The sequence below is a fragment of the Notothenia rossii genome (assembly GCF_949606895.1).
Source record: "Notothenia rossii genome assembly, chromosome: 11".
NCBI classification, from domain to species: Eukaryota; Metazoa; Chordata; class Actinopteri; order Perciformes; family Nototheniidae; genus Notothenia; species Notothenia rossii.
Window position 1 is genome coordinate 46,973,463 of NC_136910.1, and position 16,467 is coordinate 46,989,929.

Below are 16,467 nucleotides of genomic sequence, written 5' to 3' on the forward strand. Positions count from 1 at the left end.
GAAATCCAAAGATATTTAGTATAGTGTAATGTTCATCACAGAGAAGCAGGAAGTCTTCCCTTTTGAGAGGCTGAAAACAGATTTAGTTTGGCATGGGAAGGTTATTTGATAATTATTAGTTATCAAAATAGGCAGTTATCTTTCTATCAATCTATCAACTGGCAGCTCTGATCAAAAATGTATAAAAACATTTGAGAATTAAATACACTTCATACCGTGCAGGTATTTGCTTACAATAACAACATCCAGTATGGCTTGAAGGAGTTTAGGAAACAAGTTATCCTTCCCTGCTGGGCTTTGCTAATGTTGGGGTATTAACGGCATCATTTTAGCTCCCTCTCAGATTGCTGCCTCTCTGTGTGAAGAATGTGTGCCGTCTGTGTTCTTACATTCACCAAAGAGTAGAGGTATTGAAAGGATTTTGTTTTTAGAGTTTCTAAACTATTAAGATAAAAAAGATGACAGAATTCTGTTGAAGTTAGTCAGTCAGATGTGCCAGTTCCTGTAAAATCTGAATGGCAAATTTAGATCCTGCTCCAAATGAACCATCAATCATAAACTAATCAACAGCTTCAGTGTCCCTTAAATGCAGTTAATGCAACCAATGGGATTTAAAACCCACAACAAAACTGGGAACCTCTCACCTCTGTCGCCTTCCAACAATAAACCCATCCATTGTGGGCTGAGTTTGTTTTTTTCGACACCCCTGTGTATGTGCACGCTGTGTGTTAGTTTCCGAGAATGGGTTGCCAACAATTCAACTCAAACCTCATTGAGACAGAGATAATAGATGGTAACCCCCCACAGTCTGTGGTTTGTGAACTCATCTACTGTACTTTGCATGTGTTGTTTTTTTTACAGTTGACGCTGCTCTGATATATCGCTGCTTTCTCGCTCGTCTCTGACGTGTGAAGCTGTGTACATCGCAACCGCATGTTTTCACAGTTTACGTTCTGGGTGTAGGCCTGTACATTCTGTGAACATTCTTTACATTTCTGACCTGCGTTCGCTTCGTGTTGCACGGCTTGTACGTTCATGTGTAGGTCTTGGGAATGTGAGGTCGGCTCTGCCCTAAAAACGTTGAACCAAGTCTTGCCGTGGCTCTTCCCAAAGCCTGTAGTTTGCGTGATGTGATGCTATCAGGAGGTTAGAAGTCTGTTTGCTTTGGGAGCTGCAGGCTTGGCAAGCACACACACTCACACACTGTTTCTGTGTTTTGTTCTCTCTCCTCTGTTACTCACAGAGTCAGATTAAAGTGAAAGTCCTTGCGGGTGGGAATGGTCACAGGCAACACCCCCAACTTCCCCCCTTGGGTAGGAAAGAGGTAGAAGGCTGGGGAGGTCAGGCTGCTTGGCCTGGGAAAGGCCGGAAAGAGCAAAGGGGGGCAGTGTGGATGGATAGATAGGGTAAATGGATTGATAGAAATCAGAAGAGAAAAGGGCAGAGAGAGGGTTCAGAGAAAAGATGTTAAGCGTTTCGGGGAGAGAGAAAGGGAGATAAAAATAAAAGCGGAAGCCAAAAGTTTGCATTTCGTTGACTTCTAAGCTTCTGAGAGACAGGCAGGATATAAATGGGATGGAAAATTAGACCCACAGTAGGGTTAAAAAAAAAGATGATGATGCGCAACTTGCGTCTTTTCCCCATTTCCTCCTCCTCCTCCTCCTCCTCCTCCTCCTGTTTCAGGCAAAGGAAAGCCAGTGTCCAATGTTTCTCATAGGAACTGCAGCCCAGAATTTTAACTCATGCCAGGAGTTCTGAGAAGCGTGTGTTCATGCATGTATTCTTGTGTGGAGTCTCTGGAGACCAGCAGATTTGCTATGCGCCGAACATACCTTTCTGCTGTTTAAAGGCATCAAGAGCAATGCAAAAAAAAGTCTAATTCCTGATTTGTATAGCCATACGTAGCCAATAACAGTTATTGTGATACCAGCAATAAGTATGGAGTTATAATACACGGATAAGCTATAGTATTTTGTAATCATCCTGGTATGTACAGGAGTGTGTATTCAAGCAGGTTATTATCATTTGAGGGAATCACGTCCCTGATGTCTACCATCCTTTCTATGGTTATGAGCCCCGTTAAGACCTTAGATTATAAACTAAGGGTTTAAAATCCTTAGTTTAAAGGAAGGTTTGGCTCTCAAATATAAGAACCAATTGCAGACGATATGCAATGAGATGATGATTAATGTGGAGAGACCTTGTTTAAATAAAAGGCAACAAGCTAACATAATATTATGACTTATCCTAGTCAAGACTTATTTTCGACTAAGAATATTTTAATGCCTAATTTGTAATATTTTTGTTGTTTTCGGTTTATAAATCTCTTCTAGTACAAACCTTACCATCAAACGTTTGAAAGCCAATCATTCCCGTTATCTCCTTCCTTCTGATGTAAACGTTTACACTGACTTCCTGTGTTCCATGTGTGCTTTGAGAGGTGCGTGGTTGCGGGCGTGACTGGGTGTGTGTTGGTGTAGTATTAGTGTTCTTTAGGGTGTGGGTGTTTGTGGTTTAGGGTGTAGTCTTATTTTGCATGGGACGCTGCTATCTAGTGACTCTAGGCACGTTAAGAGTGTGTGTGAGAAAGAAAGCGCTCGGTTTGTCCCACCAACTCAAACCAAAGCTGCGTATCCATAAATGAATTAATGTAGCAACTCAAGCTACTCAGCGTCCGTTTGGTTGCCTGGGGAAACCAGAGGTGACTGGAGCGCTGGGTACCTGTCGGTCTGGATGATCCCATGGACCGCCTACACACACACACACACACGCACACCTCCTTGGATGTAGCCCTTTCTTTCTTTCTTTCCCTCCATTTTCCTGCTGTCTATTTTGGTCAACTGGTGGCCCGTTCCCACAGTGCTGCTGTTCCCATGGTTATCGCCGCGGAGATAGCGAGCGGGGGGGGGGGGGGGGGGGGTTGGGGTGGGCTTGACAGGGGGGACAGCGTTGCTCTGTTCGAAGAGATAGGGGACTCTGTGGCTGTAGAGGAGGCGGGGTGAGGTGGGGGGTGAATGAAGGGTAAGGGGTAGAGAGTGTGTATGTGTGTGAGTGTGTGTGATGTTTAGCTCCCATGGACATCACAGGTGGCCCATGAGGATTAGCCAATATGGGCTCTCATTAGATTTAATTGAATCAGTTAGTAGGTGATACATTATATCAGTCATTCTAAATCACAACTATATCTAAAGTAGGGCTGCCAAACCATTAAATGAATCACCAACCATTTTTAGAATTGACGAATCAGGTTGAGTAATATATATTTTTAAGTTGAATTCATCTACTTACATTTTTTCTTCTTGTTTCTTCACTGTGGGGGGGGGGGAAGACATCTAAGGACGTACGACATTTTTCTACATTTTCTGATGTTTTATTGACCAAACAACTAACTGATCAGTGTAGCTTATATCAACAATGGAAAACTATAAAATATCAGAATATAAAATAAAATATAAATGAGGTCAATATCCTCCAAGTATGTCACCAAATGTTCTTTCTAACCTCATGCAACACTTCTTTCTGAGGGCAGATGCTACTTCCTGAGAATGAGAGCTAAGGTGGGGTGCAAAAAGAAGAGGTGGCAAAGGAAGTGGAGGAGATGGGTATAGGAGCCGGGACCTGGAAAGGAGGGGGTGAGGGCCAGCGAAAGGAGGGAGGGAGGGAGGGAGGGAGGGGTGCGGGGCTCAGAAACAGGGACGGATTCAGTTCCCACACTTCTAATTACTGTGTCACTGGAGACTGAAAGGGGACTGCCCCTGGCCCTAGGGAATTTGCTGGGGCCGGTCGCAGAGAGGGAGCAGCGGCGGTGCATGGGGAGGGAGGGAAGGAAGGGAGGGAAGGGAGGGAAGGGGCAGAGGAGCGGAGGGAGGGAGGGAAGGAAGGTTGGAATTAAAGTGGGTGTATGACACAAGAACCCTCTCCACCATCCTTTCTTTTGGTTTTACCTCATTGCATTCACACTAGAGGTGAACCCCCTTTTACCGCGGGCCCCCACCCCTCTGCTGCCCTAATACCCCAACCTCTCACCTCCGACCCACTTCTCCTTAACCCTCCCTTACCCTCCTCCACCTCGGTCCTCGCTTTCCCTTCAGCCTTTGTTCCCCATCGTGTACTGCTTCCTTTTTACCCCCACACCCCCTCTTCTTTTCATTTACCTCCCCCTCTACCTCTCTGTGTTTCTAATACTGGTTCCTCTCCCGTGTCTCCTGTTGACATGAACAAGACTTCCACAGACCCTTTGATGTGAGGTTCAACACAGTCACACACACACACACCAGACACACTGATGTCTTATTCTACATCCTTATTGCCACTTAACCCTGAGCCCCTTTCCGCTTTTATTTGCCTTCATCTCAACCTCCCATAATGCACTGTGAGTTGTGTGTGTGCTGATAATACATATGATGACTCTGAGGTGTGTGTGTGTGTGTGTGTGTGTGTGTGTGTGTGTGTGTGTGTGTGTGTGTGTGTGTGTGTGTGTGTGTGTGTGTGTGTGTGTGTGTGTGTGTGTGTGTGTGTGTGTGTGTGTGTGTGTGTGTGTGTGTGTGTGTGTGTGTGTGTGTGTGTGTGTGTGTGTGTGTGTGTGTGTGTGTGTGTGTGTGTGTGTGTGTGTGTGTGTGTGTGTGTGTGTGTGTGTGTCGCTTTGAAGCAGTAATGATGTTGCTATCTCGCTCAGCATCTCTCCTCATAGTCCCACGGAGTATTTGGTAATTTGTTGTCCCTGTAAAATCCTTTCTTCTGAGATTCACCCCATCTTTTTTTAGTGTGCCAAGACGTACGTTACCTTCTTGAACCCATTTTTGGTCAGCTGAGGTATTGATACAAATTGAATGCACTGGGTGTAGTGTTACTCATGTGTTGTGCTCAGCTATAGCAGCCTATTAGGAATTTAATGCGTAGCTAAAACTCCTAATGACCCATAATAAATCAATGAAAGACACTTTATAATGTAAAACTCTTGTCCTTGTGCAATTTCAATTTCCACATATATAGAGTGGAAACTAAAGAAAGAGAAGAGTACAATTGCTAAATGTGTTTTTAGAGAGTTGTTGGTGTTTTGATGAAAACAAAATGCCAGGAAAAACTATTTAGCAAATGAATGATAATGCAAATGAATTGTGTGACTTTAAAAAGCACTGATGCTTTGTTGAAGAGATGGAAAAGAGCGGCAGATTGAAACAATCTCCTTATCGTGTCAAACAGATCTAACATAACATTCCTGTCATAAATACCTCAAACAAACGTAAATGCTATTGTAATTCTGAGACAACCAAGACAATTGCAATTGGCAGCCCTAAGTAAGACGGGTGCAGAAACTAAAATGAGCTCCCAACAGCTTGGGTTGGTACCATAATGGATAATGGTCTTTCACTTAGTCTGCACACTTGCCCATTGCAACTAAATGAGACACCCGATACTCTTCATTTGGAGCCGGCTTGGGAGCTGTCTAAATACAAAAGATTAAAAAAGATACCAGCCTAGACATGTTTGAATCTGGCCAGCAGTGTTTACCTCTAGCTGCAGAATTAGCCGATTCGAAGGTCGACCTGTTTGTAAAATGAGTTGCTGACACCTTTTCCGTCATTTGAGAGAGCCGTTTTCCCCTCCATTCCCTCAGAGCTCCTCAGGAGAGAACAGACCGGCAGAGGCAGCCACAACGGTCACCACTGTCAATATTTACAGTCCTGAGTGAATCACTCTGCATTACAATAACATTCCCTGCGTGCCTTTACATCAGGAAGACATGAGAAAAAGAAAAAAAACGCAAGAGAAGAGGGGTTGCAGCAGGAAATATGCGCCAGCAGCGATAAACGTTGGGCAAAGGAATCTGCTGATGGCTCTCCTGTGTGTGTGTGTGTGTGTGTGTGTGTGTGTGTGTGTGTGTGTGTGTGTGTGTGTGTGTGTGTGTGTGTGTGTGTGTGTGTGTGTGTGTGTGTGTGTGTGTGTGTGTGTGTGTGTGTGTGTGTGTGTGTGTGTGTGTGTGTGTGTGTGTGTGTGTGTGTGTGTGTGTGTGTGTGTGTGTGTGTGTGTGTGTGTGTGTGTGTGTGTGTGTGTGTGTGTGTGTGTGTGTGTGTGTGTGTGTGTGTGTGTGTGTGTTAGGTTGATGGATTCAGGTTGAGTGGATGGAATTTCAGTTTGCTGCGTGTGGGTGGATTGACAGTTTGAGAACTGTCAGCGCATGTCGAGGAAATAACTGCATGTCGTAACCATATCTGGTTAAATGGGTGCATGAAGCCAATCGGAAAAATGTGCATAATATTTCAGTTGAGTTTAAACGTCACATTGCATAGACAATGTCTGCTATAAAAGACCAATATTAACTATCAGCTGCATGAATGTTTTATATTTCAGAGAAGCAGTTGTTTTTATTGCACATATGGAAGAATCACAAAACCCACCAGAGAAGGATCCCAAAGTTTCCCAAGATTATGCAGACAAGTGTTAAACATTATTCTTTAGGTTGTGAGAACAATTTATAGTACTGTTTTGTTTCTTGTATGAAAATAAGCTAGGGTTATATCTGACCTCTCGGGGTCAGAGGGCTTATTTCCAGTTTATTTTTACAGTTGCAACACTTACTGGAGACGCTGTCAGAGTTAATAGAAAGTCCTGATGACACATAGGCTCGCTGCCTTATGTAATGTCTGCAACAAAATAGGTCTTGTTTTGTATTGCCGTTCTACAATTCTGACATTTAATATTTTTCCACCTAAATTACTATCCATGATTTTCAAACCTTGGTGATGTTGACAAATGCTACCAATGATGGATTTGTAGCTTTCAAAAACACTACCGTGTCCATTAAAGATGTTAGGCGTTACATTCATAAGTCTGGCTGTAACGCCTAAAAACAAACTGTTTGTGCCACCATTTCTACCAACCCTCTAAAGTTTTTTTTTTTTTTTAAATCACTGACTAGTTGACAAATAATCCTCACAATTTCGGAGCTAATTTACAACTCCTAGGTTTGAGTTTCTGTCCAATCAATATTTGACTATTTGTTTCATCTTTGGCTGACTTGCACATCTGAAGCACCGAGCATTTTTTCAGTTGTGACCCAACCCAACACTGACATGGAAATGAACTAGTGCAATTGAAAAGCACAGTAGGGCAAGTGTTTAATGTCATCTGCCTCCTATCGCATTGTCCCTCCAACTTCAGTGTTTAGTCTGGCTGTTTTAACCCATAATGCACAAAAAGCTACATATCAATAGAGGCTGGCTGGCGGTTTAATCCATCTTTTTTATATTTTTGAGATTAGCTGTTTTCATCCCTCTTCAAAACCCCACTACCCGGTGAGCAGCATTGTCAACGGACCTTTTCAGAGCGCTGCTTTCCTCAGCTGTTTGGCTCAGAGCGGCCCCAGCTATCTGGCGTCTGGAGACAGAGAGAAAAAGAGTACTTGGAGATGGAGAGAAAAGAAAGAGGTTAGAGGTGAGAGACAGCTAGAGAGAAGGAGAGAGAGAGAGATTGAAGGGGACACTGGAAGGGGGTAGAGGGAGCTTCAAGCAAAGGACAGAACAAGAGAGAAGACATGGGTTCAGTGGGAGAGAGGGAGATATAGAGGTTGAGGTTGAAGGTTGAGTGGGTGAAAAACAGAATGAACTGACTGAGCCAAGCCAAGGGAAAGCATTAGTACTATTTGTGTGACAGATAGACTGTTATCTGCTAGACTCTGGACTATTATCTTCTTCATTACCCCTTTTAGTGAGCTACAATAAAGAGGGGCTGAAGGAAGGAAGAAAAGGCAGAAACGTTGAGGCCAAGTGGAGGGTGAGAAAAAATGGTCGAAAGTGGATAACAAGGTTGACTAGAGAAAAAAAACGAAGGGGGATTGGGCAAGAGTTAATCAGACTGAGGGAGCAACGCATAACATTAGAAAAGTGTCTCTGTTTTCTGGAGGACATAAAGTCATCTTGTATTGCCTCTAATAACATGTTACAACTCTAAATGTATAATATTGATGGTATGGTAAGCATGAAACGATCAATATAATACATTTCACAATATTACCTGCCAACTTGAATATCGTTTGGTAACACTTTATAGTTAAAGGTGGGGTAGGTAAGTTTGAGAAACCGGCTCGAGATACACTTGTTGTTTTATTCCATGGAATGCTCTTAACATCCCGATAGCAATGAATATCTGAAGTGCTTTGACAAAAAATCCCAAAAAACAATGTCATCTGTGGAAGCCGTAGTACTGTAAAAAGCACGACCAATCATTTCAGCCGGCCCGGCTAAAGTTTTTCACTGGATGGCCTACCTGCCTGTCAGCCTTCCATCTGTGCACAAACTTATCTTGTGCCCTCATTGGTCATGTGCACGTTCGTGTGTGTTGGAGGAGGGGCTCTGTAAGGAAGTGGCAGATTTTTTCCGGCTGTGTATTTTCAAATTCTAGCGCACTCGAGCTGGTTTCTCCAAAATTCCTTTAACAAATATGATCTATTGTTATGTAACAAGACATGAAACTATAAGTGTTAATTGTGTCTAAATAACTCAAAATTAGATATTTATATCTAAGAACATGTTCCCTATTTCAAAGTGAAGTCTTGTTCATAACCAATAAGTTAGTAGTTCCCTATTCTAAAGTTGCCTCCTCTTCACACTTTGTAAATACATTATAGCACGCAACTACTGACATTAACCTCAACAGTACATGAACAAAGTAGGCTCATGTTGAAATATCTGTTTTTTTAATGAAGCAATAAAGAGAGGTTCAGACACATACCAAAACATGTCAAGTTTCTCCAAGCCTGAGTACACATATGTAGACTGTAAAAACACATTTTTAACAGATTTGATGTATTTGTGATCATACTGTGTGGCCTGCTTGTATGTACTTACACAATAGGTGCACTGTTCTCTCTGTGTTGTACTGTCTCAGTGTGAACATAGATTAAACAGCCAGCCAAACTCTTTTGAGAGCCAGGGAATGAGCAGCCATGCTCCTTTATTGACTTATTTGCAGTCCACTGACATTCAAACGGAGTGAAACTATAAAAAAAGAAGTTACAAGGCACTTAATGTTCTCATACATGCAAGTGTAACATACACAGATTAACACATAGGACCGCTAAGTGTAAACAAGGTAAATATAGCTAATGCTAGCTGTGCAATAAGCATGTATACAGGCTAGTATGGCTGTCACTACCCGATCTGTCCCCCTGCCCGATCGGTACTGCGCATGTGCGAGATGGTCCGCCATTGGAGAACTCCGGACGGCAACCCAAGATGGACACTTGACCCAGTGGCTTTTAGCAAAGATCAAAAATAAAACGAGAGAGAGATGAGTTATTGCTATTACAACGTGACTTCACTATTATTTAACAACTCTTTTTATTGGGTTCTTTTATTTGGGGTTAAGTACATTGTCAGAATACGTGAGAAATGAATTTAACTTCTGTTAGACAGCTATCATACTGAATAAATATTTACTGTGAATGTATGCAAAAATGTATGGCACACAATGAACCCATATCTCACACACTCACGCCACACATGCCTTTAGGTGCAGTGGCGGCGGCGGGGGGGGGTGTGTGGGTGTGTGTGTGTGTGTGTACAGAAGGTCCAGTTGTGATAGACACGGTACGCCACTGACAAACATAGTAAACATTCAAATACATACATAGTTAGAGGACATTATAGCATCAATATTTTCCTACTGGGTAGAAAGACCTTCTTATTTTTGAATATAAAGGGAAATAAGCAGATTTAGCTCTTGACCTGCCTGTTCATAGAGAAACATTAGAGAATGTATTCATGGATTTTATCGGCAAAAATAAGTGGCTGTTGGCGGTCGGGGTCACAGCCCCTCCACCCTCAGAGAATTGACTGAGTGGAGCACAAGGAGCAATTAAGTAGTGTTGAAATAATAAAGCAACGTGACCAAGGCACCTCTGTCTGGGGTGAATTCAGAACCCTTTCACTGGAGTTGAGCATGTATGCACAAAGTAAAACAAACATCAAGCGTTCAGTCATATGTAGATCAACCTGATGCATCCCTGGGAAAATCAGGAAGGAAATAATGTGGTTGCAGGTGAAATGAGTGGGTGCAACGTGAGTCAGTGAAGGGTGTGCGCCAGTGAGTTTTTACATCTTCTGCATGCATGCGAAGTATGTGCGAGTGAAGTGAGTCACAGGAAGGTGTGTGTGATGTCAAGCCCAGACAGGCTCGACTGTGGTCCAAGTTCAGGTTGCTGTCAGGTGGTAATGGTTAGTTAACAGAGCCGGTAATTACCTCAGACTGCGGCGCAGAGACACTGGCCAGATACCCTCAGGATACTGTGGGAAAGTACATTTAGTAGGTCAGCGCAGCAGGAGAGTGACCCCTGCTCCAGGTGTCTGGATACAGCATTTACTGGAAGAGTTTATTCTACAGTTAGAGTTAATAGCCAAGCTGGAGACAGGATTTATTTTTTCTTTACATTTGTGTGAATCATATTCTACAGTGTGGTCAACATTTCATTCCAATTTCTTTTGTAGAACCCTGTCTTTTTGAGTCGATTCAGATAAATAATATGGCCATGAAGCCCATCTGAATTGACTTAAGTTATTCACTCACTCATGTACCCTCATTTTATCATTTCAATTTGTATTTAACATTATAAGAGAGGTATCAATTGTTTAACTTTACCATTATCCGGACACGTTTTAAACTCTGGTGTCTTGTAGCAAATGTAAGGATACTTTATTTTTCATTGCAGGATAGTGTCTTAGCAGGAAAGCCTTTTAGATTTGAATTCAACATATTTATGACTGCAGTTTATAAGTGAAGAGAGTTTATTTTCTTTGGTCAGCTGTATTACATTTCAGACTTTCGACTGTTATACTGCGTCAAAGATAACTTGATTGAATGATTAACACTGAACTGATGTCAGCTTTTTCAGTGGAAGAGTGCTAAATGAGGCAAGCTGTTTCCACACTTTCTCCTTCCTTCCGCCCAGCAGAATATAATGAAAAAGGGGGTCACTTTTCCGCCGTTTGCATCCGTCAGTAAAGAGCCCATGTGTGAGAGTGTCGATCGCTGTTGGAGGGAATCCAAATCACCTAGCACGACCTTGGGACTTTTTGGGAAAGGCAAGAATAAGGTCAATGCTTCCACACCCTTCGTCATCTTTTCAACAGCATTATGAGGCTGATTTTTCCAGTTCAGCTTGCCATCCCTCTTAAAATGGACTTGTATCATTTTACAGTGGCGATAAATATTTATATCTGCCTGACAGACTGACAGGGAACTAAATATGCCAGAATCTCCCAGACATGATGATCGGAAAAAACAAAGAATCTCTGTTGTTTCTGTTTCCCGGGAAGGGATACTGTAGTTAGAAATAGCTGGCCTTTTCTTATATACTGTATATATGTTTTAGACCACAGCAACCTTGGACAGTAAAACAAGTATTTTTAACCTTCACTCGGACCTGAGATTCACATCGAAAAAGGAAAAGACAACATTTTCAAAGGGAAACGACATTTCTTCCTCCCCTCTCGTTCTCCTCCTGTTCCCACGCTGCCCCTTACCTGACTTACCACAATTTAAATCAAATCACTAGAGCCCAATTGGCTACTGTGACCATGTGACCTACATTTGCCCTAAAAGCACCGCCTTGTGAGATTGGTCTAGGATTTTCCCATGGGAGCTGCCTACAGAGCCAGTTTGTGTGCGTGTGTGTGTGTGTTTGAGAACGTTAGGGAAAAATCTCCCACCCCCCTCCCTCCCTCCCTCCCTCCCTCCCTCACTTTCCTACCTCCTCTCCACTATCCCCCTTTCTCCTCTTTTTTTTTTCCACCACCTCCCATCCTTTGAAACACAGTATCACACTTAGATAGCCTTTGTTGTCACGGCAAGGAGCATTCTTTCTCCGGCGTGGCCACACGGAGTGTGAGAATGCAGGAGGTTCCCTGAAAAACACAGAACAAAAGAGAAGCAGAGTAAAAATACAGCAATGTAGCAACTGCCTCAAATGTTTTAGGGTAGAATAAAACAATTTGAATACAAGTTTTTCTGCTGATTTCATTTATTAATGTTCTTTTGAAACGTTAGGCCCATTGGCTTTGCCTTCCAAGGAAAAGCCTGGTGAGGACATTGACGGGAAGATAGTATTGAAATGTTATTAGTTGCTGTCAAACTGTGAGGAAAAAACATTATCATCACTGCAACTTGGTCGGTACATTCACCGCCCTAGGGGAAAGCTTGTGATATGTGGTTAGAGAAGAAATGCGCCTGAAAGACTTGTGTTTTGAAACACAGTGTGGTCCGGTTGAATGCGTGGGCTCATTCCAACTCGTCAGGTGACAGAAGCTGAAGATGTCGTGCTTCTTCATAAACATAATCATGATCTTTTGCTTGTGCAAACATGCAAAACTATGCTCTGTTGACAATGCTGTCACTCTGTCACTAGACATGCAATAAGTCTGACGGATTGCATCAAAACAAAGTGGATCTTGGGAATAAGATGCCAACTTGTAAAGAATGAATAGCGCTAACTTTAATTGATTGATGAAATGTAGCGAAATAAATTGATTCATGGCACACTTTTCAATAATGTTTTTAGTCTTCAATGAAAGGTACCAAGTATTTTCAAATTGATAGGCTTGAATCCACATGAATTCCCGAGTCGTTATTGTTCATGTTAAATTAAAAAGAAATGTATCTTGTCAACTCTAAAATCATCAAACTTGTGGCCCTCACCTCTGCTTTGATGCGTGTTACCTAATGCAACATTTGTCATAATTTTTTTTTATTTAAATAATTTCACTTCTTTCATATATATTTTCTTTATTTCCTTGTCTTATTGATCTCTTTAGGATCTTTTCATTTGTAGCTAGTTGTGTTTTGAATAATTACAGAAAGAGTGACTTCCATCCAGGTTGCGTGTGTGTGTGCCACTGTGCGTGCGTGTGTGTGCCGCTGTGCGTGCGTGTGAGCCGCTGTACGTGCGTGTGAGCCGCTGCACGTGCGTGTGAGCCGCTGCACGTGCGTGTGAGCCGCTGCGCATGCGTGTGAGCCGCTGTACGTGCGTGTGAGCCGCTGTAGGTGCGTGTGTGGCGCTGTGCGTGCGTGTGAGCCGCTGCACGTGCGTGTGAGCCGCTGCAGGTGCGTGTGAGCCGCTGTGCGTGCGTGTGAGCCGCTGTGCGTGTGTGCCTGCCCGTCCGTGGCCTAGCCTTGAGAGTTCAGAGCAGGTTCTGGCTTGCTCTACTCTGGGAAACTGTGAGCTGAGCAAATAGCTGGGTCTGTTTTCCTATGTGTGAGCCATGTGTATGCGCTGCGAGCACTCGTGTGCATGCGGCCTATGCGCACTGTAGTGAAGCCTGTGCGAATTGTAAAGTGTTTTGTCTGTGTGGGGAATTTGTGTCTGTGTGTGTGAGGCATAATACAAAGAGGAGGATCCACAGTGTGCTGAGGGAGAGATGAGCTTCATTCCCACAGATAGGACAGGAGATGACACCTCTGCTTTTCCCTCACCTCCGCTGTCTAGCCGCTTTCTCCTGTGCTGACCTCACTCACCACAGAGGCAAACAGCACCCTGCGTGTGCACACAGAGGAGAGGACGCACTGTCGCTAGAGTGGGTGCTACGCTCTTGATTTGCCGTTGTTGTCTAACTTTTTCTGGACAAAGACAGACAGACAGACTGGCTTTAGAATCTGACTCTTTGATTTACAGCCCACCTCTAAGTGGAATGCTGTTTGCTGGGTGGAGCTCAGGTGTGTTGACAAGGCTTTTAGCACCGAGGTGCTGTCAGGACGGCTCACAGACGAGTGTGTGTGCACGTTAGGGGCCGGCAAACAAGGGGTCACTAATGTCCCACCAGAGAGCTCTCCACCAGGCAGAGCCGGGACAGCATGGACATGTGAACGCCACTGAGGCGTAAACGCACACACTGATCTGATCTATCTCTAACACTTAGCCCCTTTCACACCAAAGCTGCCACTTAGGAAAAATGTCTGTTTGCCATCAGTGTGAATGGGTCAACACATGGTTTTAAGACCCTCGTCTACAGCTGGTTTCTAACAAAGGTCTGACAGGTGAACTCTGCTAGCTACAGTTAACATAGCGTTACTAAAGTAGACTTACAGTTTCACACACATTGCTGCAATATGACTGAGGAGCGTAAAATACACTATACACATATACTCCAGTAAAAATGAAGCCCTACCACTTATTTCTCATTTCAAATCTGGGGAGGGTGGGAGGTGCCAATATTTTTGTAATTTTTGAAAACCGAGCACAGCCATGTTCTTGTCTTTCAATGGATTTGTATCATGGAGGGTTCCCGCGGGGTCTTAAAAAGTCTTAAATGTGATCATTAGAATTTAAGGCCTTAAAAAGTCTTAAATATGATCAAAAAAATAAGAAAGGTCTTAAAGATAGAAAGTCTTAAAAATCTGTCTAAATGTGTTTTGGGGGAAATGTCCGGGCTGCAAAGTAACCAGTACGGTAATAGCCTTTCAGTTCCCCCAAAACAATTTGTATTGAAATAAATCAACATGGAACCAGTAATCACTAACTTTGTTTCCCCCGGCCCCTTATCGGAGAAACACCCAGCTAGTAAACTAGCAACCAAGCTTCAGCTTGCGGCTATCTTCGAATCTACTTACAAATAATTATGGGGAAGTGTAAGTTCAACCGTATTTGGTTGGAAAACATCTCATTTAGTGCTTGGTTGAAACCAGTGGAGGGGAACGTGTTTGAAGCCCGCTGCACCTTTTGCAAACAAAATTAGCGTTTGTTTTGCTAATGCAGCGTTAGCTAGTGCAGTGTTAGCTAATGCAGCGTTAGCTAATGCAGTGTTAGCTAGTGCAGTGTTAGCTAGTGCAGCAGCTCCCGCAACAACATCGGGGGACCTCCGGGCGACGTTTGGGTCTACAACGTTAACCCTAAAAGCGGAGGTTCTGTGGACGCTAAATAAGGTGGCTAAACACCAATCATACAACAGCATGAAGGCAGCAGAGCTCTGAATATAGCTCTTGTCACTCACTCACACACACACAGACCCACAGGGCCGCCCCTCCCTACTGGCAGATCACGCAGACTGCGTGGGGCCTCACCTCCCGGAGGGGGCCCTCATCTTGCGGAGGGAGCCTCAACTGAGCCGCAAATGCAGCGTCGACACTCGCGACACAGAGGGCCTCATCATATAACTTTGCGTGGGGCCACAAGTTGGCGAGGGGCGGCCCTGCACACACACACACAAACACACACACACACACACACACACACACATACACAGAGACACACACACACACTTTTTGTCTAACACGCTAACACAGTTCTGTGTACTGTTATGCTGTTATGTTCAGTCATCGTTCTTATGTTGAACAAGAATACATTTACATATTTTTTCTTTCATAGCAATTTTCCATCATACTTTCTTGCCGTGAAATAGATCTTAAATTCTATTCAAAATGGTCTTAAAAAGTCTTACATTTGAGTTGGTGAAACCTGCAGGAAGCCTGTCATGGTACACAATGATGTCGTCTAAAGTGACAACAACAAGCACATACTAACAGAAAATTCTTAGAAAATCTGAGATTCATTATTTTAAGAGAATATTATTTAAAGATTGACGTGTTTACATCACATCTCATATTATCTCTGTTCAATACAAACTAGACTCCAGTTAAATCAAACTATTACCTTAATCTGATTACTCTGTATATGTGTGCATGCATGTAAACAAAGTCAGTCTACAGCTTGAGCTACATTTCTTAAATAATTTAGAGAATACTCATAACGTTGTCAGGTATTCAATTCACACTGGAGAAATAATATATGCTTTCCACTTTGGTCATTATAAATGCTTATTAGGAAATATCGTTTAACAATGGCCGCTGTTTTTCCTTGAGTAATTTTATCATCACTTCCCCCTCTCTCTGTTGGCAGGATGTTCAACTTGCCGTTTAGCTTGTGCACAGTCTTGCCTTCAGACAAACACCAGGCTGCAAGATGTCTAACATATTTTCTCTCTTTCCTTCAAATCTTTAAGACTTTCTGAGGTTTGAAAACACTTTTTTAACCCTGCTGCTTTTATCTGTCTGTCCAGGCATGTAACAGTGATCAGTACGCGGCGGTGCCCAGGAAGGACATGGTCAGGATGCTGAAACAGAAAGGTCAGAACAACCGGCCCGGTGGATACCTAGTAGAAAGATAACGTATCTACACAACATTACTCCTTAAACCTTTGCTTCAGTTGTCTGTATTTTTTAAGTAAGTATCATACAGTAAGATAAAGGTTAAACAGACTTGTGCATACACAAATGGCAGTAAATGCTGTCAAATATGTGATTCAGTTTTCATTGCTTTTTTACAGTTTATAGACCCAAGCCATGAATGTAATAATCTAGAACGATTATTTCAAAATGATTAAACTCCTTAGCGGCCCTTAATGCTAATTGGCTGTCCTCGTCAGGTGACATTTCTTACAATCTTTTGTTTACAAAGAATTAGCTCAGCGCCTGGAACCAAAA

The 16,467-nt window shown here is 43.0% G+C and overlaps 1 protein-coding gene across 3 annotated transcripts in view; it reads left to right on the top strand.

The window, feature by feature from the left end:
* The window catches only part of exd3 (exonuclease 3'-5' domain containing 3), a 51,720-nt gene that overhangs the window by 34,114 nt on the left and 1,139 nt on the right, over positions 1 to 16,467 (top strand). For all 3 annotated transcript variants that reach the window (XM_079659860.1, XM_079659858.1, XM_079659859.1), the window contains exon 20: positions 16,044 to 16,110. In XM_079659860.1, coding sequence (XP_079515986.1) covers positions 16,044 to 16,110 — 67 coding nt within the window. The remainder of the gene's footprint in view (positions 1 to 16,043; positions 16,111 to 16,467) is intronic.